At 64.8% G+C, this 23,123-nt stretch overlaps 2 protein-coding genes across 2 annotated transcripts; both read left to right on the top strand.

Annotated features, from left to right (window-relative positions):
- The first annotated feature begins 3,137 nt into the window (after positions 1 to 3,137).
- On the top strand, positions 3,138 to 5,703 carry LOC120764468 (inhibin beta C chain-like). Its single transcript, XM_040088454.1, is given in 5 exon segments — positions 3,138 to 3,166; positions 3,168 to 3,303; positions 3,305 to 3,396; positions 3,434 to 3,774; positions 4,982 to 5,703. Coding segments are annotated over 5 exon segments (1,320 nt in total).
- A 6,879-nt stretch (positions 5,704 to 12,582) lies between these two features.
- On the top strand, positions 12,583 to 14,306 carry LOC120764478 (inhibin beta C chain-like). The gene is made up of 2 exons (XM_040088465.1): positions 12,583 to 12,877; positions 13,454 to 14,306. The coding sequence occupies exons 1-2, from the start codon at positions 12,583 to 12,585 to the stop codon at positions 14,203 to 14,205; spliced, it is 1,047 nt and encodes a 348-aa protein (XP_039944399.1). The 3' UTR covers positions 14,206 to 14,306.
- Positions 14,307 to 23,123: the final 8,817 nt, after the last annotated feature.

A 23,123-nucleotide genomic window follows, 5' to 3' on the forward strand; every position in this document is an offset into this window, starting at 1 on the left:
GGGGGGATTTAGGCACCTTCCCCCCCAAACCCCAAGGTCTGGAATAGCAGCACAGCCACGGCCTTAAATTTAGCAACACAAATGGCAGCAGTGCTAAAAGGGGAACTCGACTGCGACGGGGGATCCGGTGTCACAGCCAGCACCAGGGGTCCCGAGGAACAGCTGGAAGCTGGGGTTGGATGTGGACATTCTCCACTGCTCCCAGGCAGCACCGAGCCCGCTTCTCCCTGGGGAATTCATCCATCAGCACAGCAGGTCCCTTTCTGTTCAGCTCAGCTCACCAGGCTCCTCTAGTCAGGGAATTCTGGCACGGTTTGGGTCGGAAGGAGCTTTAAAGCTCAGCCAGTTCTATCCCACCTCGTCCAACCCGGCCTTGGACACTTCCAGGGAGCTGGAATTCCTTCCAAGCCGGGCAGAAAACCAGTGACAACCACAAGGAACAAACAATTCCCGTGAGGCTGAGCACACCAGCAGGATCCCAAAATCCTCAGCCCACGCTTTCCCAAAGGATTACAGCTGTGTGGGATTCCCACTCCGGACCTGGTTTGCTGCACGTTGGCCAAAAATCCACCTCATTCCTCCCAACACCTTTTTTTGTCAACGCTGCAGAACCACAACCACAGAAGTATTCCAGGAACAGAGCTCACGGAAAAGCTCCTGTGTCCCTGAGCAGATCCACGCCGGCGTTAAGAGGATCCCTACAGCAACAGGTCAGTGGGATTAGGCAGAGGTAAATCAGCTCCCAGGATTAGGAACCACCACAGGGAGATCGTGGATGAGGGGAGGGAGGCAGAGCCCAGGCCAGGTTTGAGCCAGGACACCAAACTGGAAGCCAGGGATTTCAAATTCTTCAAGAGGCAAAGTGCTCAGGGACGAGCAACAGGGATTCTGGTGATGCTCCTTCCCACCACCCACCAGCTCCATCAGAAGCTCAAACTTCTACCAGCACATTTCAAACAGACCTGAGGATGCTTTAATTAACTCTTTAATTATCGTCAACTCAACTATGATGCCTCCTGCCAGGGGACAGAAGCAACTCTGACCCTCAGCCCAAATTCCTACAGGTACCAAAACCAAAATCCCTGGGAGGATCTAAAGTTCCAGGGATGGAAACACTTAAAAAAAAACCCAACAAAACCATCTTTCCATGCATCCCATCAGCGCAGCCCCTCCGGACCGCTCCAAACCAGCACCGTCCCACTTGCTGGGAGATCCCAGGACCGGGAATCATTTCCAGGACAAACATTTCAAAGCAAAGCTGCTGTTCATGAGGACAATCAGAACATCGCACGGCTTTTCCCAGCGCCTCGGGTTCCTCTCCCACCTATGGCTCTCGGCGAGCCGAGCCCGGGCACCGCCGGCTTGATGCACCCGTGCCCCCGGGGCCGAAAGCTCCACGTGTCCGGGGAAGCGGCTCCGTGAGACCGCACCGAGCAGCGGCACCGCAAAGCCCGGACACCCCCGCGCTGAGCGACCCCCGAGAGGGGCAGCGCAGGAACCGGACCGCGGGAGGGGCAACGGGAACCGGACCCCGGGAGGGGCAGAGCGGGGACCGGACTCCGAGAGGAGCATCAGGATCCCGCACCGAGCGCTCCCCGGGAGGAGAGTGCAGGAACCGGACCCGAGACGGGCAGCAGGATCCCGCACCGAGCGCTCCCCGGGAGAAGCAGCCCCAAAACCGCATGGAGCGACCCCGCAACCGAGCCCCGAGAGCGGCAGCCCCGGGCCGGGAATCACCTCCGGGAGCGCTCCGGTGGGAGCAGCCCCGAGCCCCGCGGAGGAAGAACCGGGGACACGGTGTGAAGGTCCCCGCGGCGGTCGCCGTGCTCGCTGCACCGCGATCTCCCCGTTACCCCCCCAACCCCGTTCCCCGCCCGCCTCCGCCTCACTTACCGGGCCGCGCCGGGCCGGGCCCTGCGCCGCGGGGCCGCCGCCGCCACCCCGGGCCGGGCCGGGCCTGGGCCAGCGCAGGCCGCCCGGGCGGGGCGGCGGGGGAGGACAGGACGGGGGAAGGGGAGGGGAGGGGAGGGTGACCGGAACTGGGGGGGAAAAAAACGGGGAAAGAAACGGGAAAAAAAAAAAAGGGAAAAGAGGAGGCGGCCCCTCCCCCGCGGCGTGCGCGCTGCGTCACCGCGCCGTGCGCGTTGCGTCATCATCGCGCGCTCGCGCGCGCCAGCGTTGCCGTGACAACCGGAGGGACGCGGGGGGGCGTGGGGCGCCCCCTGGCGGGGCGGAGGGGGCGGTGGGGGCGCGGGAAAGGGGGCGCGGAAAGGGGGCGTGGCTAACGCCGGGACACGCCTCCCGCGCGCGGGGCTCCGGCTCGACCCCCTCGGGGGTCCCGCATCCCCCGGGATCCTCCGTCCGCAAAGATCCCGAATTCGCCAGGGTGTGGGACATCGCCAGGGATCCCGCGTCTTCCCCGGGGGTCCCAAGGGATCCCACACATCCCCCCTGGATCCTCCGTCTCCGGGGATCCCAAATTCCTCAGGATGTGAGACGCAGCCAGGGATCCCGCGTCTTACCGGGGGTCCCAAATTCCCCAGGGGTCCCAAATTCCCCAGGGATCCCAAATTCCTCAGGATGTGAGACGCAGCCAGGGATCCTGCGTCTTCCCGGGGGTCCCAAATTCCCCAGGGATTCCCCACATCCCCCGGGATCCTCCGTCCCCGGCGAGCCCAAATTCCCCAGGGTTCCCACATCACCAGGGATCCATCACATCTCTTCGGGGGTCCCAAATCCGCCAGGAAGCCTCCGTCCGGAATCCCACACCGCTGGAGATCCTTCATTCCCAGGGATCTCTCATCCCCCAAGGATCCCTCATCCGGCCGGGAATCCCCATCCCCCTGGGATCCCCATTCCCCGGGATCCCCCCATCCACCCGGGGATCCCTCATTGGTCCGGATCTCCCACCTCCAACGTCCCCTCGCCCCCCCAGAATCCCCCTCCTCTGAGAATCCCCGACCTCCAGAGATCCCCCCGCCCTGAGGGACCCCACATCCCCCGGGGTTCCCCCACCTCCGCCGTCCCCACACCTCTCCGGGGTGTCCTCCAGCGCACCCTGGGTGCCCCCCATGTCCCCGGGAGCCCCCACCGCGTCTCTGGCCGTGCACGGCCGGGGTGGCACCGGGGTGGCCTCGATGTCCCGGCTCTGCGCCCCTCGAGCAGCTCCGGCTCCACCTTAACCGGAGCGGCCGCTCCGCTCTGCCCGCGCCCGGGCGGCTCCGGGGGAGCGCAGGGGCGTTTATCTCTCCCGGGATCAGCCAATATTTGTGGCCACGTCAGGAGAACGAGCCCATCCTCGCTCCCGTGCTCCCTCTCACTCCAGCTCTGCCTCCCTGCTCCGCTCTCCGGCCCCGGCGCCTCCGCTGCCTCATCCCCTTCTGCTCCTCGGACGCTCCTGGAACTCCCCGCGCTGTTGTCACTTCTCGCCGCCGCAGATGACGGTCACCGCGGCTCTCCTGCTCCTCAGCCTCCTCCGGATGGCGGCTGCCAAGGGTTCCTGGTGCCCGGCCTGCGGAGTGGCCGCGCTGGCCCCCGGAACGCAGCGGGACGCGCTCCTGGCCCTGGCCAAGCAGAGCATCCTGGCCAAGCTCCGCTTGCCCGCCAGGCCCGAGGTCCCGCAGCCCCCGGGCCGGGGGGCTCTGCTGACCGCGCTCCGCGGGATGCGGGAGCGACGCTCGGACGCTGCCGCCGCCTTCCCGGGGATGCTCCGCGTCCCACCCCGGCCCGGGATGGGGCTGCAGGAATACGAGATCCTGAGCTTCGCTGAGCCGGGTGCGTGCGGATCCGAGCGCTGCGGGTAGAGCGGGGGGAAAGGAGGGGAAGAGAGGGAGAGGAGGAGGGAGGTGAAGGGCAGGGCCGGGCTGAGCAGTGGGATGGGGGGAACGCTGCTGCTGGAAGGTGTGAGGGGCTCCCGAACCCCCCGAGGGTATCCCAGGCACGGGTGGGACGTGCTGGGGTGGGAGGGTGGCACGGAGCGCAGATGTGCCGCTCTGTTGTATCACCTCTTGCCCATTTCTGCTGAACCCTCCCCGTTGTGCTGGAGGTGCAGGGGTCACACGGCCACGTTTCCCGAAATTGGGGTTTTAGCTTCGATTTCCTGTCGGCCCATGGCGTGCGGATGGAGCTGAGCAGCCCACTGCTCCTCCACATCCCACCCAAAGCAGCGGGAGCCTCATTTCACTCCAGAATCTGCTGCTCCTGAGAGGAGAGAACTCCCCAAAACACACTCAGGGCTCCAGAAAAGCACCACTGGGAAAAAAAAGCGGTGCTTTCCCACGTCTCGCAGGCAACTTTCCTTGGAGAGACGCAGACTCACCACCCCATCCCCGAGAGCATCCTGCACCCTCGCTTTCCCAGACCAAACTCCTGGTGGATGAGGTGTGGGGACTCCGCTCCCCTCGCCGTGTCCCTCAAAGCCCTGCGGGAACAACGCTGCCCCGTGGCACGTTGTGTTCCCACACTCCAGGACCATGGGGAGCTGTCTCCTGGCTTGGAAGAGAGCCGGGGGTGAACCCAGGCTTGGAGCACCGGGAGGGGGTTGTGTCCTCGTGGGCAGAGCTGTGCCAGGAGCCCCGAGAGCTCTGGTGGCCCCCTCGGCCCTTTCCCGGCCAGCAGGAGCAGCAGCTCTGCAGCCAAGGAAGAAGGGAAGGTTCTGGAAGGACCTCAGAGCCTCTTCCAGTACCTACATGGGCTCCAAGAGAGCTGGAGAGGGACTTTGGAAAAGGGCCTGGAGCGCCAGGACAGAGGGGGAATGGCTTCAGGTTGGAAGAGAGGAGATTTAGATGGGATTTTGGGAAGAAATTCCTCCCTGTAAGGGTGGGCACAGAAAAGTTGCCCCATCCCTGGAAGTGTCCAAAGCCAGGCTGGACGAGGCTCGGAGCAACCTGGGATAGTGGAAGGTGTCCCCACAGCAAGGAGCGGGGTGAGTCCAATCCCCTCTTCTCTTCACCCCTGACTCCGCTCTCGCTTCCGTGCGCAGAATCCTCCACTTCCCGCAGCGTCCGCCTGCATTTCCGCTTCTCCCAGGAGCTGGCCGGGAGCACCGAGATCCTTCAGGCCACCCTCTACCTGTTCCGGGCGGGCGCCGGGCGCGGGGCACTGCCCGTCACCGTCAGGTTCCTGCAGCCGGACGCGGCCGGCGAGACGCGGCTGGAGGCGCGGAGATCCGGCTGGGCCGCGCTGGACGTCGGAGCAGCGGTGCGGAGCCTCTTCGGACAAGAGACCCCGCGGCTCACGGTGGAACTGGAGGTGCCGGAGGACTGGGGGTCCCCTCTCCCATCCAACCGTAGCGACTCCCGTTGGCCGTTCGTGGCCGTCCAAGCCCGGGCCAGGAAACCTCACCGCGTCCGCCGCCGCGGCGTGGATTGCGGAGCCGACTCGAGGACGTGCTGCCGCCAGGAGTTCTTCGTGGACTTCAAGGAGATCGGCTGGGAGGATTGGATCATCCAGCCCGAGGGTTACCACATGAATTACTGCGCGGGGCTGTGCCCGCTGCACGTGGCCGGCATTCCCGGCCTCGCCGCCTCCTTCCACACCGCCGTCCTCAACCGCATCAAGGCGGCCAGCGCGGCGGCCGCCGTGGATTCCTGCTGCGTTCCCACGCAGCGCAGGCCCCTCTCCCTGCTCTACTACGACCGCGACAGCAACATCGTCAAGACCGACATCCCCGACATGATCGTGGATTCCTGCGGCTGCGCCTGAGCCGCGCCGGGAGCGGGCGGGAGGACGGGACGCGGCGGGACAGGGCTCCCTCTTCCTGGCTCTGCAGAGGGCGTTTCTCTTCCTGTGGGTGAAGCATCGAGGGTGATGCTGAATGTGAAAGTCCCCTCCTCTCTCACCTCCCTCACGGCTCTTTCCCCCCTTGGGGTCTGCCCGTGGATTCCTCTCGCAGCTCCTGGGACCGGCTCCTGATGGGCTCCAGAGCCTTCTCCCGCTGGATGCTGCAGAGCTCGGGTCAGGATGGTCCCGCTTCCATCCCAGCCCAAGGTCCTGGTGCGCCCTGGGTGCGGCTACATCAACACAGGAGCCACCAGTGGCCACCCTGGGCTGCTGGGGCTGGCAAGGACAGAGGGCAGGGGTCATCCCCGTGGCCCCCCTCAGCTGGACACGCGGCTGGGCAGGGAGAGGAAAGGGAAATCAGTCCCAGGGGGAGGAATGTGTCTCCCTCTCCAATCATCCCGGCTAGCTGGCGTTCAATAAAGGCTCCCAGCCGCGGTGTGTGCACGTGTGTGCCCTGTCATTCACCAGCATCATCCTCCTTCCCGTGCTCCTGGCGCGGGCAGCACTGGGATGGCACGGGACAGACCCATTCTGCCACTGAAAACCCGGGTGGTGGCACTGGGTGTCTCCAAACACCTCCCATGCTCTCTGCAGAACCCCTAATACATCCCAGCCAGACTCAGGGCATAGTCACAGACACGGGTGGTCTGTAATTCCCACCAGGAAAGGCGCCATTCCTTGCTTGGGCCAAACTCCCCACCCCACCAAAACCGCCTGCATTTGTCCAGCCCCGTCCCAAACCCAGGGCAGAACCGAGAAACTCTTCTGCCTTTTGAAGCGAGCGGACTTTGGGGCACCCAGGATCCCCCCCCAAAAGACCTCCTCGCCCCTGTAGAGCATCCCCTGGGCTCAGCCCTGGCCCGCTGCCCCTCGCCAGGCTGGTGACAGCAGAGTGGGACATGCCAGGGCCGTGAGAGCGGGGGGCAAAGGGCGGCTCCGACACCTCGGCCCCGTTACGTAACCGCGCCTTCGGGTTTCTCCACCGCTCCCCACGTGTCCCCCACGTGCGAGGACTGGAAAAGAGGGGAGAAGGTGTCAGGGTGGGATATTTGGGAGGGTGGGGGGGTGTCCCGGGGTGATCCCTGAGGGGTGATTTCAGCTTTAGGGTTCACCTGGAAAGTGCTGGCAAGCCAGCAGAGAGGCCAGGCGGGGAGAGGGTCGGCAGAGGGAGGAGATGGTGTCAGACCCTCTCCCCACACAGCTTTGCATCCGCTGCCCGCTCCAGGGCGAGCAGCCGTGAGCAGCTCCGGCTGGAGGCAGAGCGGGATGCACAGTGTCCCTCGTGGAGGGTGAAGAGGAGGAGCCGGGAGCAGGTGACAGCGCTTGGCCACACGCACACCCCTGCAGCAGGCGCTCCCGTGGAGCCCCAAGGGAACGGGGACCCCCAAGTCCCCACCTCAGTCCTGGGATCCACCTGCGAAGCGTTGACAACCGACCCCAGAGGCTGGGACAGAACTGATCCAGGTGGGGAAAGGAGAAGAGTGAGGAGGTGCTCCCAGCGCCCCTGCCTGCTCCAGGATGAGCAGCTCTGGCTGGAGCGGGGATGTTGTCCTGGAGGACCGGTGGCACCTGGAGAAGGGGCGGAAAGGCCACAGGCCGATGTGGCAGCACACATTGCACACATCCTCCCACCAGCCCTGCTGGAGCAGGGACCCCCACCCCCCCCAGATCCAGGTGTCCAGGTGCCCTGGGCCCAAAAACGCTCCTGCCACACGGGAAGGGAGGAAGGCTCAGGGATCGATCCCGTCTGGGCTCCAAGGCCGCTTGCGCAAACCCAAAAGAGGGTTTGGTGTTTGTTTTCTCCCTTCTTTTTCCAACGCCTCGTTTCACTGTCTATATTTATTGAACAAACAGCTTCCCCGGGGCCGGTGCCAAGCTTCCTGGGATGCAGCAGCTGTGGGCATGCAGGGACCAGGGAAGGGAACAAGAGAGCCGTTGGCTGCTCCTGTGGCCCTACAGACCCCTCAGCTCAAGCAGCACAACCCTGAGACGCTGAGATGAGGCTTTTCCCACTCCCACGGGGAAGAGGCGCCAGGATGCAGCCAACAGCCCCTTCCCCACCCACGGCACGGGGTGGCCAAGGCTCAGGAATTCCCAAGTGGCGCTTCCCATGGAGGGTGAGGAAGGTGCAGTCAGGGAAGAGCGATCCCTGGAGCCGGGGATCCTCCCTCCCTGCCGTGGCACCGTGCTCTGCCGGTGTCCCCTGGTCTCTCAGGAGGCTTTGGAAGGGGTGGGTCAGGCCCAGCGCTGGGAGATCGTCCTGCTGGGAGCAGTAAAACCGGCGGGGAGCCCAGCCTGCAGCCCCCAGCGGCGCAGCAGTGCCGTGGGGACACGGGAATCCAGGTGCAGACGTGACACAGACAGGGACAGATGTGATGTCCCCTTGGTCTCCACTCCAGGAGGGGACAGATGTGCTGGAAGGATCCTTTGCCAGAATCAACAACCCCTGAAGCAAAGGTCCAGGCAAACTGTGCCAAGTGCCCCCTGGGCAGGTCCAGCTCCCAGGGGGGGTGGGAATTTCTGACAGTCCCTTCCCTTGCCTTGAAAAGAGTTAATGTTTAATTCCCAATCTCATGGCCCATTCCCAGCCAGTGCCAACGCCGTGGTGACCGGCGCTTTTCTCCCAAGGAACGAGCAACGGGGCAAGAGGAAACAGCCTCAAGTTGTGTCAGGAGAGGTTTAGATGGGAGATTAAGGAAAATTTTGTCATGGAAATGGTGTCCAAGCCCTGGAATGGGTTGCCCTGGGCAGTGGTGGAGTCACTGTGCCTGGAAGTGTTCAAGAATGTGTGGACGTGGCAGCCGGGAACGTGGGGCCTTGGCTGTGCTGGGTTAATGGCTGGGCTCGATAATCCAGGCTTTTCCAGCTTTAATCATGATTCCGTGATTCTGTGATTCCATGGTTCCGTGATTCTGTGATTCCACGATTCCGTGATTCTGTGGTTCCGTGATTCCATGGTTCCAGGATTCCAGGATTCCATGATTCCATTATTCCATGATTCCCTGAGTCCACGATTCCATGATTCTGTGATTCCATGATCCGTGATTCCAGGGTTCCATGATTTCATGATCCGTGATTCCATGATTCCATGGTTCCATGATTCCATGTTAACATGATTCCACGATTCTGTGATTCTGTGATTCCATGATTCCATGATCCATGGTTCCCTGAGTCCATGATTACACGACTCCATGGTTCCATGATTCCATGATTCTGTGAGTCCATGATTCCATGGTTCCATGGTTCCATGATTCCATGATTCCATGATCCATGATTCCATGATCCATGATTCGTGATTCCATGATTCCATGATTCCATGATTCCATGATTCCATGATCCACGATTCTGTGATTCCATGATTCCGTGATTCCATGGTTCCATGGTTCCATGATTCCATGATCCATGATTCCATGATCCATGATCCATGATCCATGATACCATGATCCGTGATTCCATGATTCCATGGTTCCATGATTCCATGATTCCATGGTTCCATGATTCCATGATTCCATGATTCCATGATCCACAATTCTGTGATTCCATGATTCCGTGATTCCCATGGTTCCATGATTCCACGATTCCACGATTCCATGATTCCATGATTCCGTGGTTCCATGATTGTGTGATTCCATGACCTGTGATACCATGATTCCCTGAGTTCATTGTTCCACGACTCCACGGTTCCATGGTTCCCTGAGTCCATAATTCCATGGCTCCACTGTTCCATGGTTCCATGACTCCCCGAGCCGTGCTCAGGCGCTGCCGCCCCAGCTCTCGGGGGTCCCGCCGGCTGTCACCTCCAGGTCGGGTCACCGGGTGCCACGTTCGCCCCAACGGCCACGGGGTCAGAGGCCCCGGAGCCATGAGTGCAGCCGGTGCTGGGCCCAGCGGGACCTTGGGGGATATTTTGGTCAGGTCAGACCCTGGGCTTTGCTTTCTGGGAACCGCTTAATCAACAACACAATTATGCAATGGGTGCAATGGCTCCGCGCTGACCCCTGCCCTAGATCCGGGGGCCGGAGCGTGCCGGGGGGCACGCGGCGTCAGGGGCTGGGGGTGGGATGCTCTCGTGAACGGGGCTTTGCGGGGTGCTGCCCCGTGAGGAGGGATCTGGGCAGGTTGGACAGCGTTAAATCCCTTTGGGGACAGCTCGCTCCCAGCCCGGAATGGAGGGTGGGTGTTTTGGAGAGCCCCTCATCCGTTTTCTCGCTCTTTTGTCTCCTGTTTCCTGCTGTGCCACAGCCCCGGCCCTGGCTCTGGGATGGGGCAGGGATGGGGGGTGCAGCGCAGAGGGGCAATGGGCGTGTGGGGCGCACGGAGGGTGTCCAAAACGGAGCAGATATTTGGGAGGGGGCCTGAACATGTGGATCATAGAATCCGGGATGCTTTGGGTTGGAAGGGACCTTAAGCTCATCAGGTTCCTTGCTGTGGGTAGGGACACCTTCCACCATCCCGGGCTGCTCCAAACCCTGCCCAACGCGGCCCTGAACACGTCAGGGATGGGGCTTCTCTGAGCAGCCTGTGCCAGGGCCTCACCAACCTCCCAGTGAGGAATTCCTTCCCCATATCCCATCCAACTCTGTCCTCTGTTAGCAGGAAGTCATCTCCCCTGGTTCTGTCACTCCAGGCTGTTTAAAAAGTCGCCCTCCATGTGGGAGCATCTTTGCCTGAGAGCACGTGTGCCCTGTGCCTGGCTGGAAGTGCCACCTGCTCCGTCCTGCTCCTGCCTGCTCCATTCTGCTCCGTCCTGCTGCATCCTGCTCCTGCCTGCTCCATCCTGCTCCTGCCTTCTCCATTCCACTCCATCCTGCTCTGTCCTGCTCCATCCTGCCCCATCCTGCTCCATCCTGCTCCTTCCTGCTCCATCCTGCTCCATCCTGCCCCATCCTGCTCCATCCTGCTCCTGCCTGCTCCATCCTGCTCCTTCCTGCTCCATCCTGCTCCATCCTGCTCCATCCTGCTCCTGCCTGCTCCATTCTGCTCCGTCCTGCTCCGTCCTGCTCCGTTCTGCTCCATCCTGCTCCGTCCTGCTCCTGCCTGCTTCATCCTGCTCCTGCCTACTCCATTCTACTCCATCCTGCTCCATCCTACTCCTTCCTGCTCCATCCTGCTCCTGCCAGCTCCTGCCTGCTTCATCTTGCTCCATCCTGCTCCATCCTGCTCCATCCTGCTCCATCCTGCTCCTGCCTGCGTCCAGGGCTCCCAGGCCCTGTGGGATCCATGCTCCCAAGCCCTGTGGGATCCATGCTCCCAAGCCCTGTGGGATCCATGCTCCCAGGCCCTGTGGGATCCATGCTCCTAGGCCCTGTGGGATCCATGCTCCCAAGCCCTGTGGGATCCATGCTCCCAAGCCCTGTGGGATCCATGCTCCCAGGCCCTGTGGGATCCGTGCTCCCAGGCCCTGTGGGATCCATGCTCCCAGGCCCTGTGGGATCCATGCTCCCAGGCCAGCCTGTGCCCACTCGTTCCTCTGTTGACATTCCTGGGCTATTCTGGGAGCTGCCAGCGAGCCCATCCAGCTGAGCCCTTTGCCCCTTGCTCCGTGGTTGCATCATCTCCGGTGGGTGCTTTTTCCCAGACTCTGTTTACATGGCACCTCTGGCTTGGCCAGGGCCAGGGGCTCCGTGTGGTCAAGACCTTGGAGCGGGTGCACGGCGCGGTGGGCACAGGACATGCCGGAGCGCTGGCCTGGCAGGGCTTCAAGTTCCCTGGCTTCCCTGCTCCAGCTGGGCTCTGCCAACCCCCCAACGCTGCGGCGCCTTGCATCACCATCCTGAGGTTTCTGCCAGCGCCTGCCGCGCCTCAGCCCGCACATCCCGCTCCAAAGAGGCCGGGAGGCATCTCCGGGTTGATGTGACGCCGGCTGTCGCCTCCTAAAGCCCTCAGGATGCGCAAATCCCCTTTTCTTTTATTGTGCGAGGAGGAGGGAACACGGTGCAGGCGCTCACTGCCCCAGCCTCGGGCTGAGGACGGACCCGGTGGTCCAAGGGGCGAGCTCAGACCCCCAAACCCAGCACCTGCCGTGGCAGCGACGAAAGCCCAGGGATGTGACAGTCTCCAGGAGCCCCTCGATCCCTGCTGGGTCCCCTGTCACCACCCAAGGGGACTGTCCCTGCCACAAGGGCTCGGGCGTGCCCGGGGGCAGTGCCCAGGCTGCGGCAGCTCTGCGGGATCCACGGATGGGCAGCTGAGCTGGGATCCCTCCTGCCGGCTGCTCCGGTGCCGGGGCTCCTCCGCCGGCCGGGATTTGCCCCAGCCCTCGCTGCCTGAAGGTTTTGGAGGATCCCGCTGCCCGTTCCGTGGGGGGGCTCCCCGGGGTTTCTCTTCCCCCCGATGCCAGGGTGCCCCGCGGGCAGAGCCCCTTCTCCCGCACAGCTCTGCCCGCTCACTCCCCCCGTACCACCCCTCACTCCCCCGGGCCCCCCGCCCCGTGAGACTCCTCCCGCAGCGACCCGACGGCTGGCGAGGCACCGGCACCGGGGGAGGCTGGGGGGCTGCTCACCGACCCCCCCGCGGGGAGGCGGGGGTGGGGTGCTAATCCCGGTAATCCCCGACGGGACGGGACAGGCAGGTGCGGCGGCCAATGGCGGGGGGGCGGGGGGGGGCGGCGGGACCGCCCCCGGCCGCAGGTGCCCAAAGCGGGCAGCCCCGCACCGCTCCCGGTGCCCGCTCCCGTCCCGTCGGCGCTGCTCCCTGTGCCGCTCCCGTTCCCCTTCACGCCGCTCCCTCGGTGCCGGTGACGCTCCCGCCCCGGCAGCGCCGCGCTCCCGGTGTTCGTCCCGCGCCGTCCGGTGGGCGCGGATGGCGGCGAGCGGCTCGGGCCCGTGGCTGCTGCTGGCCGTGGTTCTGTGCGCGGCGGCCGAGCAGCGCTGCCCGTCGTGCCCGGAGGCTTCGGAGAGGCGGCTGCTGGAGGAAGTGGCCAAGAAGCAGCTGCTGGAAAAGCTGCGGCTCCGCGATCGACCGCGGCTCGCTCACTCCGTGCCACGCTCCGCCGTGGCCCGAGCCCTGCGGCGGCTGCACCGGAGCCCCGGCGTTAGCGGCGAGGAGGAGGAGGAGGAAGAGCAGGGCTACGAGATCATCAGTTTCGCCGAGACAGGTGGGTGCGAGACCCCGGTGGGTGCGCGACCCCCGTGGGTGCGCGACCCCCGTGGGTGCGAGACCCCCGTGGGCGCCCCCGCGGTCCCAGACGGGGCGAGGGAGAGCCCGGTGAAGCTCCGTGTCCTGCGCCCTGGGGACCCGGAGCCACTCGGGAGTCACCGCGCCTTGTCGCGCATCAGTGACATCCCCGGAGCCGCTGCTGGCCGAGGGCTCAGCCTGCGAGGGGGGAGGTGGTGGTGGTCCCGCTTCTGCCTGTGGGGACCCTGCACCCGAGGGGCTGCGATTCCCGTCTCCCGCCCCCCCCCCCCAAAAAAATGAGGCTGGCGAGAAACTCCTGAATAGTCAGAGCTGGGAGATGCAGGATTGGCTTGGAGGGGTGGAAACGCTTTCCAGCCTCACCCCGTGAAGGGCCAGGTAAGAGCGGGCTCCTCCTCTGCGCTCCAGCCAGGCAGCGCGGGACGGAGCTGCGTTCCCAGGGAACGGGGGAGGACAGACGAAGCTGGAAGTCTCGGCTGGCTGCATGGCCGCGGAGCATCCCTCAGCGCTCACCTCCTCCTCCCTTCTCTCCCCGCAGATCTCACATCTCCCTCCTCTTTGGGGCTGCAATTCCAGTTCAGCCAGGCGCAGGACCGGGACTTTCGCATCCTGCAGGCTCAGCTCTGGCTCTACCTGCGAGTGCCCCGTGCCAGCCTCACCCTGCGGATCTTCCTGGCCGGTGAAGCCGGGCCCGCGGCCGGGGGGAATCGCACGCTGCTGGGGGAGAGGCGGCTGAGCGCGGCGGGCAGCGGCTGGCGCTCCTTCGCCCTCCTGCCGGCCCCGCAGAGCTTCCTCGGCGGGCAGAGCCGGACGCTGCGGCTGGAGCTGGAGAGCGGCGGGGACGGGAGGGATGTGACGGCGCAGGTCAACGCCAGCTGGTCCCACCAACCCTTCCTGGTGGCCAAGGTGAAGGTGAAGGAGCCCGACCACCGCGTGGCCAAGCGCAGCCTCCGCTGCAGCCAGAACTCCGACCTGTGCTGCCGCAAGGATTACTACGTGGATTTCCGTGACATCGGTTGGAACGACTGGATCATCAAGCCCGAGGGCTACCAGATAAACTACTGCGTGGGCCAGTGCCCTCTGCACGTGGCGGGCAGCCCCGGCATGGCCTCTTCCTTCCACACAGCCGTCTTCAACCTCGTCAAAGCCAACAACATCCAGGCCTCGGGGCATTCCTGCTGCGTGCCCACGCGGCGCCGGCCGCTCTCCATCCTCTACTTCGACCGCAACAGCAATATCGTCAAGACTGACATTCCCGACATGATTGTCGACGCTTGTGGCTGCAGTTAGGGCTGGGGGAGCTGTGCTGGGACCCTCCCTTCTCCAGGACTGTCCCTTGGGTGGAGGGGGAGGGAGACGGAGAGCTCCATGAGCTGGAGTCGGCCCTCGGCGCGCTGGAGCCCTTTTGGAAAGGTTGGGAGGGAGAGGGGCTCGTCAGGGGGAGCGGGGAATCTCCAGACAGCGCCTGGGGACAAATGGGACAGAGCCAAGGGCTCGTTGGGCTGCCCAAGCCTGGGCTGTGGGTGTTGGTGGCTCTGGACATCCCTGCCTGCTTTGTTCCCAAACGGATGCCACATTCCTGGTGGTGTGGGGGCCCCGCTTGGTTCACATTCAGCGTCCGATGAGGGGTTGGGATGTGAGGGCAGAGTGGGATGCACGAACGGAGCCGTTCCCTCCACGTGGGAGTCTGGAGGACAAGGCTTGTTCCCCCTCTGGAACAAACCTCCCTGCACTCAACTCAGGCCTGGCTTTGGGGACCGGTGAAATGGGGCACAAACAGAAGGCCTGGGAGAGGAAGGTGAAGGGTACTTGAGTTCCCCAAGAACCCCAAAACAGCAGCGACTGGACAAAGCTCTTTGATCCCTGGAGGGCATGGAGCTGTGAGGACCAAACTTCCAGGTCCTGTGTGCTTCGCCTTTCCCCGGGTTTGTGCTTTCCTCCCCTGCTCCCACCCAGCAGCCAGGTCTCCTCCAGCCCGGTGCCTCCACAAGGGGAGTTCTGGCTCAAACTTTGCCTTCGAGACCACACTCAGGGTACGGATTTAATTTGTGCCGCTGGTTTTGCAGCTATTCCTACTCTCTCAGTTCCTGCAGCCGTTCCTGGGGACTCCCTGGTGCTCCGTCCTCTCTACCAAAGATCCCTCTCTGCCTTCCCCTTCCTCTGCTTTAATTTATTATTAACATTTTGGTGCGGTTTCCCAAATAAATGGGTGCAAATGCGAGATCCAGGCTCTGGCTGCTTTTTTTCCCTGGGATCACCCACACAGGTGGGGCATGGGAGAAGGGCTCAGACCCCTTAGGCGCCGGAGCTGGAGCAGCACAGGAGCTGCACAGCGCTGCCATGCCAGAAGATGCGGGGACCTGTGGGGTTTGAGGGGCTCACAAAGCTTTTTCAGGGATGTCTTGCCTGCAATCCGAGTTCCCAGGAATCAAGCAGGGGCTGGGAACCAGGTACCACCTCACCGAGGTGTGGTCTGCAGCGGGAGCCTCGAAGCTGTGTCCCAGCAGGGCCGGTGCTGGCAGGGATCACCCAATGAGGGGATGCACCTGGAGCATCCCACACGGAGCTCTGGTCACTCTAGCTCCAGGGGGGTCACTTCAAATGCCGAGCCACAGCCCACCCCCAAATCCTGGGCCCCACTGCAAAGCCCCTGACCCTGTCCCACCTCCCCAGCCCCCCTGGTGCGCTCCCCCAAACACATCCCAGCGACCCCAGCCTCGGCCAGAGGGTCTGGTGGGTGATGGGGAGTCTCCTGCAGGATTCGGGCTGGGATGCTCCTGCAGCTGCAGGCAACGCCCCCTCCTCATCCCGCTGAGATCCCGCACGCCCCGGGACCCGGGCCCCCGTTGCGCAAGCGCCCGCTCAAAGCTCACTTTGGGGCTCTTTTATCTGGGGACAAAGCACCTTGATTTCCCAGCTTGGCCCTGCCAGCGACCAAAGGGCGGCTTTCATCAGCCAGCGCAGCGGGCAACCCCCGGGGCACTGCGGCCGTCACCGAGCTCCCAAAATATCCCCGGCGTGGGCAAAAGCCAGCGGCGCCTGCGGGATGCCCGCCGCAGCCCCAGCCCGTGTCCTGGGCACACGTGCTGCCGTGAGCACGCTGGGAGCTGGATCCGAGCGGTGCCACCCTGCTCCCCTCCCAAAATTAACCGCGTGGAGCATCCCAGCGAGGCAGCAGGAAGTTTTCCCTCGCCGAACAAGGGAAGTTTCCCTTGGTTTTCCCCGCGGGATTGAGCGTGAGGAGGGAGCCGTCCACACGCGTGTGAGCGAGGTGCTGACTCACTGACACACTGACACGCTGCCCCCGCAGCGAGGTGCTGAGCTGGCCGCTAAATCCCCGATCTGGGCGATCATCCGGCCCCGCTCTGAGCCGCTTGGACTTTCCCAAACAGGAGAGTGGGATTATTCGTGAAGGGGGGGATCCGGCACGGTCGGGGTGCGCGGGCTGAGGGCTGCTCCGAGGGGCTGCCCAGGTGTTGGTCACACCCAGGGGTGGGAGATGGTGGCAAAGGGAACCGGGACACGGGGGTGGTTCTGTGAGGAGAGAGGGGGTGGGCTCGGGGTGAGTGCCCAGACCCCAAGCGGCTTATCCAGGGTCACACTCGTCCCGGGGTAAAGCTGCTGAGCCGCTTATGGCTGTTACAAAACGGGGATGGAGGCAGCGCCTTACCTGTGCCACCCCTCGACCTGTGCCACCCCCTCGACCTGTGCCACCCCCTCACTTGTGCCACCTCCTCACAGCTGCCACCTCCTCACCTGTGCCACCCCCTGGCCTGTGCAATCCCTTCACCTGCCACCCCTTCACCAGACCCACACCCTCACCAGTGCCACCCCTCACCTGTGCCACTCCCTCACCTGGGGCCACCCCTTCACCAGACCCACGCCCTCACCTGTGCCACCTCCCCACCTGTGCCACCCCCTCACCTGGGGCACCCCAGGGCCCCGCTGGCCGTTTCCCCCTCCTGCCGGAGGAAGTTGTTCACCCCGCAGCGTTGTCACGTCCTCTCCGTGCCGGGGGCTCCCCGGGGAGCAGAGACCCCTCCTCACCCCCACTGCGGCGAGGGCAGGGGGCTCAGGGAAGGAGCCGATCTCACATGAGGGCAGCGGGGAGGGAAACTGAGGCAAGGAACGGATTCCGCAGGCCGCGGCTGGGAGCTGAGGGGTTCTGAGATCCCGTCACCGCCGTCCCCCGTCACTGCCCCGGAGCCGTGACACCGGGGAGAGGCGAAGCCGCCGGCGGTGCGCGATGACACCGAGGGGACAGGGGACAGGTTAAGGCCGGGGACAGCGGAGTTGCCGGCGGGGTAATCCCGGTAAGCGGCTCCGGGGTCAGCGGGGTGCGAGGCGCGGCGCCGTCACCCTCGGGGCTCGTCCCGGTCACGGCGGCACCGGAGCGGGGAGCGCCGCGGGAGCCTCCCGCCGCCACCAGGGGGCGCTGCCCCGCCGTGCGCTCCCCCCCCGCCCCCGGTCCAGCCCCCGGGACCCCCGGGACCCCCGGGATGTGTCCCACGAGCTCGCGTGGGCTGGAGGCTGTGACACCACCCCCCCCCTCCTCTCTGAGAGCGTGCGCCGCGCTCCCCGCGTGCGCGCAACGAAGCGGGCGCTGTTTATTTCAAATAAATATTTATAATTTTGGGGTCAGGGTTAAGGTTGGGGTTAAGGGTTGGGAGCGTGACCCCGCGTGTGAGTGGGCTGTGGGACGAGCCAGTCGGCCCTTGAGCGTGCGTGGGATTGCTGTTGCCTCCCCTGCGTGGGCACGGGCTGTGCCTCCTGCGTGGGTTTCGGCGCGCTCTCCCCGCGTGTTCGTGGGCTCCGCCACCCTCCTGTGCTGGTGTGCGGGCGGCGTCCCCTGTTCGCGCGTGTAAACCGCCTGTGGCACCCGCGTGTGCGTGGGCTGGAGGTTGCGGTCCTCCCTGTGGGTGGGCTGTGCTCCGCCTGTGCGTGTGCAGGACCCCCCGCGTGTGCGTGGGGTGGTGGCTGCGTCCCCCGCGTGTCCGTGTGTGTGTGTGGGGGCTGTGCGTGTGACCGGGCTGTGCCCCGCGTGTGCGCGAGTTGTGTCCCCTGCGTGTCCGTGGACCGTGCCCCCCTGTGTAGTTGGGCTACACAATGTCACCCCCACGCGTGGCGGCCGCGGCTGCGTCCCCGCGTGTCCGCGGGCTCTTCCCGCTCTTGCACGGGGAGCGCGCTCACACCAGTGGGCACCGCTGCGTGTTCTCCTCCCCGCGTCCCCGCGCTCGGGCGGCCACGCGTGTCCGCGCCTCCGTGAGTGTGCGGGACTGGGCGGCTCCGTGCGCGGACACGCTCTGCTCCCTGGCCCCGCCAGCCTGCGGGACACCCCGCGGACACGCGTGGGGGCTCGGCCGGGGGTGCGCGCGGGCGCGGGGCCGTGCGTGTCCCGGATCCATCCCGGGTTTTCGGGGCCGCCGCTCCCGGCCGGGGTCTCCGTCCCGAGCGCGATCGGCGCCGCCGCCGCCGCAGTTGGCGGAGCGGGACCCGCCGGGATCCGCCGCCCCCGCGGGGCTCCGGTAACTTCCTCCGGGTTCCCGGGGCGGGCCGGGGGAGTGCGGGGGGCGCCGTCCCGTCCCGTCCCGTCCCGCCCCATCCCGGCCGCCGCCGTCCCCTCTGGATGTGCCGCTTCTCTCCCGGACCCGACCGCCGCGGCCGCTGCCGGGGGAACGGGGGGACACGCAGCCGCCGCCCCGCCCGGGGTCTCTCGGAGCCCCCCCGGAGGTAGGAGCCGTCGGGCGGGGTCCGGGCCGCGGGATCCTCGCTGCCGGGATGGAGCCGATCCCTCCGCGGGCGGTCCCGTGGGTTCCGCGGGGGGATCCCGGCGCTTTCCACCGGTGATCCCGGCGTGGTGGGGAGTGTGTGGGGGGGGGGGAGACGGGACCGGCCACGCGGGGCGGGCGGAGGGGATCGGCCCCACGCGTGCCCCGTCACGTCCCCTCGTGCTCCCGCCCACGTCCGCACGCTCCCGCCGCGCTTTGAGCGCCCCGCTGGGTGGGAGATCGGGTCGCCGTGTGGGTGGGCTGGGACGGCCGCAGCGGGCCCGTGGAGCCGCTCGGAGAGGGAGGCTGGTTCGGGGCTGGGTGCTGCTGGGTGCTGCTGGGTGCTGCTGGGTGCTGCCGGCTCTGCCTGGACCGGGGATGTCGCACTGAGAAGCAGCGACCGAGTGAAAGTTGCTGTCCCGGCCGCGGTGACGCAGCAGCCGCAGCAGCGTCCCGGGGGGGGGCTGTGCCAGCTGTGCCACCCACCCTGCCAAGCCCTGAGCACCCTGAGCCTCGTATCCCACCAGCCGGGGCGTCCACAGCGCTCCAGCACCCTCCTGGTGGGGCCTCCGCACCCAGCGAGGGGCTTTGGGCAGGGCACCGGGGCCGGATGGACCCCGGTGGCCAGCACCCGCTGTTCCCGGGGCCCTGGCACGGCTCCGAGGGGTTGGCACGGGGATAAATGGGTGCTCCCGGCCCCCTGATGTCCTGCCAGGCCGTGTGGTGGCACTCGGCGCTGCGGGAAGGGCGCGGGGGCTGCGCCTGTCCCGAGAGGATGGGGTTTGGAGAGGATGGAGAGGACGGGGCTGAGCGGCGGCTGGGGGATTTTGGGGGACTCTGGCAGTCTGAGGGCTGCAGCCTCTCCTGGGAGGACGGTGAAGACAGAGAGAAGGCGGCTGAGGAATGGCTGTGGCATTCCAATGCTGCGTTCGGGGACTGGGAAACTACTGGATACTCCAGGCACAGCTGGGGTCCTGCTCCCAGCCCTGGAAGCGGTTTGGGGACCTGGCAGATGCTGTCGAACACCCCGATCCCATGAGTTTCCTCCCACTCTTCCGAGCGGGCCAAACCTGAGCCGAAAACGCGGGTGGGCACTGGGTTTTGGGGGAAGGGAGGAGGAAGGAGCCGGATGAAATTTCTCCTTTCAGAAATTCAGACCTAGAAAAGCTTTTCCAGTTTTCCTGCCGCGTCCGAGCTGAAGGCAGAGGCAGCGGGGCAGGGTTTGGCTGCTTGTGGAGGAGGGGGGGGAATCCTCATCTCCCCCATATTCCGGGGTCTTTCCCATGACAAAACCAAGGGCAGCTTGGGGAGCCGGGCCCCCAGGGCTGATGTGGTGGGACGTGGTGGAATAAACTCCGTGCTGGAGCTGGCTGAGCTGCGAGGATCTCCCTTGGAGTAGGGAAGTTTCCATCCCGGAGTGAGTCAGCACGGACACCTTGTGACGCGCAGCCCGGGCGGGACGGCGTGTGGAGAGCGCAGGCTCCGGGTGGGACCCGTGCCTCAGTGTCCCCGACCCCAGGAGCTGCACCGTGGGAGGTTCAGATTGGGTATGAGGGACAATTCCTTCGCTGGAAGGGTGATCAGGCGCTGCCACGGGCAGTGGTGGAGTGACCGGCCCTGGAACTGTTCAGAACTCACGTGGATGTGGCGCTTTGGGGACGTGGGTCGGCGGTTGCCGTGTCAGTGCTGGGGTAATGTTGGGTTTGAGGAGCTTGGAGGGCTTTTCCAACCTTAATGAGTCCGTGATTCAAAGGGTGGGTGGGCTGGAAGACATGAGGGCATTTCACCCAGCGCCCCTGGGACGCTCCTGGGGACATCCTGCCCTTCACCAGGGCACCTGAGATGTTCTTGGGGACATCCTGCCCTTCACCAGGGCACCTGGGATGTTCTTGGGGACATCCTGCTCTTCACCAGGGCACCTGAGATGTTGTTGGGGACATCCTGCCCTTCACCCAGAGTCCCTGGGATGCTCTTGGGGACATCCTGCTCTTCACCAGTGTCCCTGAGATGTTCTTGGGGACATCCTGCCCTTCACCAGGGCACCTGGGATGTTGTTGGGGACATCCTGCCCTTCACCAGGGCACCTGAGATGTTCTTGGGGACATCCTGCTCTTCACCAGGGCACCTGAGATGTTCTTGGGGACATCCTGCCCTTCACCAGGGCACCTGAGATGTTGTTGGGGACATCCTGCCCTTCACCCAGAGTCCCTGGGATGCTCTTGGGGACATCTTGCTCTTCACCAGGGCACCTGAGATGTTCTTGGGGACATCCTGCCCTTCACCCAGCACATCTGAAATGCTCCTGGGGACATCCTGCCCTACACCCAGCACATCTGAAATGCTCCTGGGGACATCCTGACCTTCACCCAGCGCCCCTGGGATGCTCCTGGGGACATCCCACGGCTCCAGCCCCGGTGCCAGCCCATTATCCTGGGACAGCAGTGCTCTTCCCACCCTTCCAAGCTGCTGCACACGTGTCCTCACGCCTGCACAGGTGCCCTCCTGTACACGCTGTGCACGTGCCCACACCTCAAGGAGCATTTGGATGCCGCTCCCAGGCAGGATTGTTTTGTTGGGTGAGATCCCAACAAATTCCAGGTGGGATTTTTGTTGTCCCCTGTCTCAGGCCAGGGGTTGGGCAGCCTGGTCCGTAATGACACCGGGGGTTCCCACGGGGACACAGCGAGCTCACCCCAATCCTTACGGCACATCCCAACCCTTGGGAAGCTGCAGGATGAGGTGAACAGCTGATAAAATAAAATAAAACCAAAGAGCTGCCTCGGAGTGGGAACAAGTGGCAAAACAGAGTCGGGTTTCAGCTCCGCTGCGCCCAGAGTGAGGCTGGGGAGATGTTTCCAGATGTTAGAACCCTACTGCCCGACTCCTGGCCAGGATTTAGGGGAGCAGAGCTCTGGCTGGTGCCCCTGGGATGGCAGAGCGCATCCTCGAGGGGATGGAGCTGCCGTGTGGGGACAGAAGTGTCCACCTAAGGGACAAGCCACCACCACCACTCGTGGCAGATACTTCAGGAGGGACAAATGTATCCCAGCAGGCAAAGAAAGCATGGCTGGGGATTTTGGGAGCAGCCTGAGGACACTCACACCTCCACCTCTCAGCAGACAGAAGGGTCCCCTGCCCCAAGAAGCCCCCTAAACCCCCGAGGGTGCTCAGAGTGTGGAGCCAAAGGCAATCCCACGGATTAACAGGGATTCCTGTTGTGTCTCCCGTCCTTTAGCGGGTGCCGGAGTCCCTTTCGGGCCCTGCTCATCCTCCTGTTCCCATCCTCGGAGGATTCCTGAGGGGTGGACTCGTCGGGGTAGGAACAGGCTCGGCGTCAGTCCCCCGACTGCGGCGGGAGGATGGATTTTGCCGCTTGCCGTGTGTGACCTTGGCTCCCTCGGGATGCCCAGGATGTCCCCAGCCCGCCCATGCTGGGATCGGGACGGTTCCTGATGCCACGGGAGGGAGTGGCGCCTGCCAGGGGCTCCCACAGCCGTGACTCAGAGCCGGGCTTTTATGGGTCCCACATGTTCCGTGTTGTTGCTTCCCTCCAGCGCCGGGGAGGAAGAGGGAAAGCATAAAAATTCCTTACTCCAGCTGCTCCCATGTGTGTGCCCCCCTCTCACCTCCACCCCAAAACCTTGCCCCCCCCCCCCAAAGCCCAGCCTGGTGAAGGTGCCGGCCGGGGAAGCGGCTTTAGGGGGGCGATTTGGGGAAGGGGGCAGCGTGCGCCGGGGGCCAAAGCAAACAACGCGCGGCGAGGGTCTCCCGCCTGCCCGGGGACCACCTATGGAGCGCCCCCCCGCCTCCCGCCCCTGCCCGGCCCTGCCGCAGCTTCCTGAGCAGCTCCGCGGCGGTGGAGGGCTGGGATTCCCTTCTTTCCAGGGAGTCTGCAGCCCCCTCGTGTGGGTTATGCCCCGGGAGCCGGCTGCCCGCCTCTCCTTCCCCGCAGCACACGTGTGTGGCAGCGTGCGTTAACACGTCCACAGGCGTGTCGGTGCGCGGCCCTGGGTGGGTGTGAGCGCGCGTGGGAGAGAGGGGCGGGTGGGTTTTTCCCCCCCGAGATGCGGCACTGGGGTGCCGGGGGACGGCTGGGTGGGCTGGGGTGGGGTTTCTGATCCACCCCGGGAGCGGTGCAAATGGCACAGGAGAAGAATTTTGGGGTTGGGTGAGGAATGAGGACGGGTGACAGGGCTGGGAGAGGGAGGATTGGAGTCTGGGATGTCCCGAGTCTGTCTTGGCAGTGTTGTGTCTGCGCCTTTCCCTCCACTCCACCATAAACGTCCCCAGCCTTGAGCTGGTTCTTCCTTTCCTCAGCTTTTCCAGGCCAGGGACCACCTTGGAACCAGCTCGGCAGCCCCCACCAGCGCGGGATCGTGACCCTGAGTCGTCCCCTTTCAGACCCCCTGAACCTGAAGCGATGCGCTTTGTGGAGCCGCG

Source organism: Hirundo rustica, chromosome 30 (genome assembly GCF_015227805.2).
Source record: "Hirundo rustica isolate bHirRus1 chromosome 30, bHirRus1.pri.v3, whole genome shotgun sequence".
Lineage (NCBI taxonomy): Eukaryota > Metazoa > Chordata > Aves > Passeriformes > Hirundinidae > Hirundo > Hirundo rustica.

Excerpts from the sequence above, each read along its gene's own strand:
- LOC120764478 (XM_040088465.1), top strand. The coding sequence starts at position 12,583 with ATGGCGGCGAGCGGCTCGGGCCCGTGGCTGCTGCTGGCCGTGGTTCTG. Across the intron at positions 12,878-13,453 it reads CATCAGTTTCGCCGAGACAG|ATCTCACATCTCCCTCCTCT; the intron begins GTGGGTGCGAGA and ends CTCTCCCCGCAG.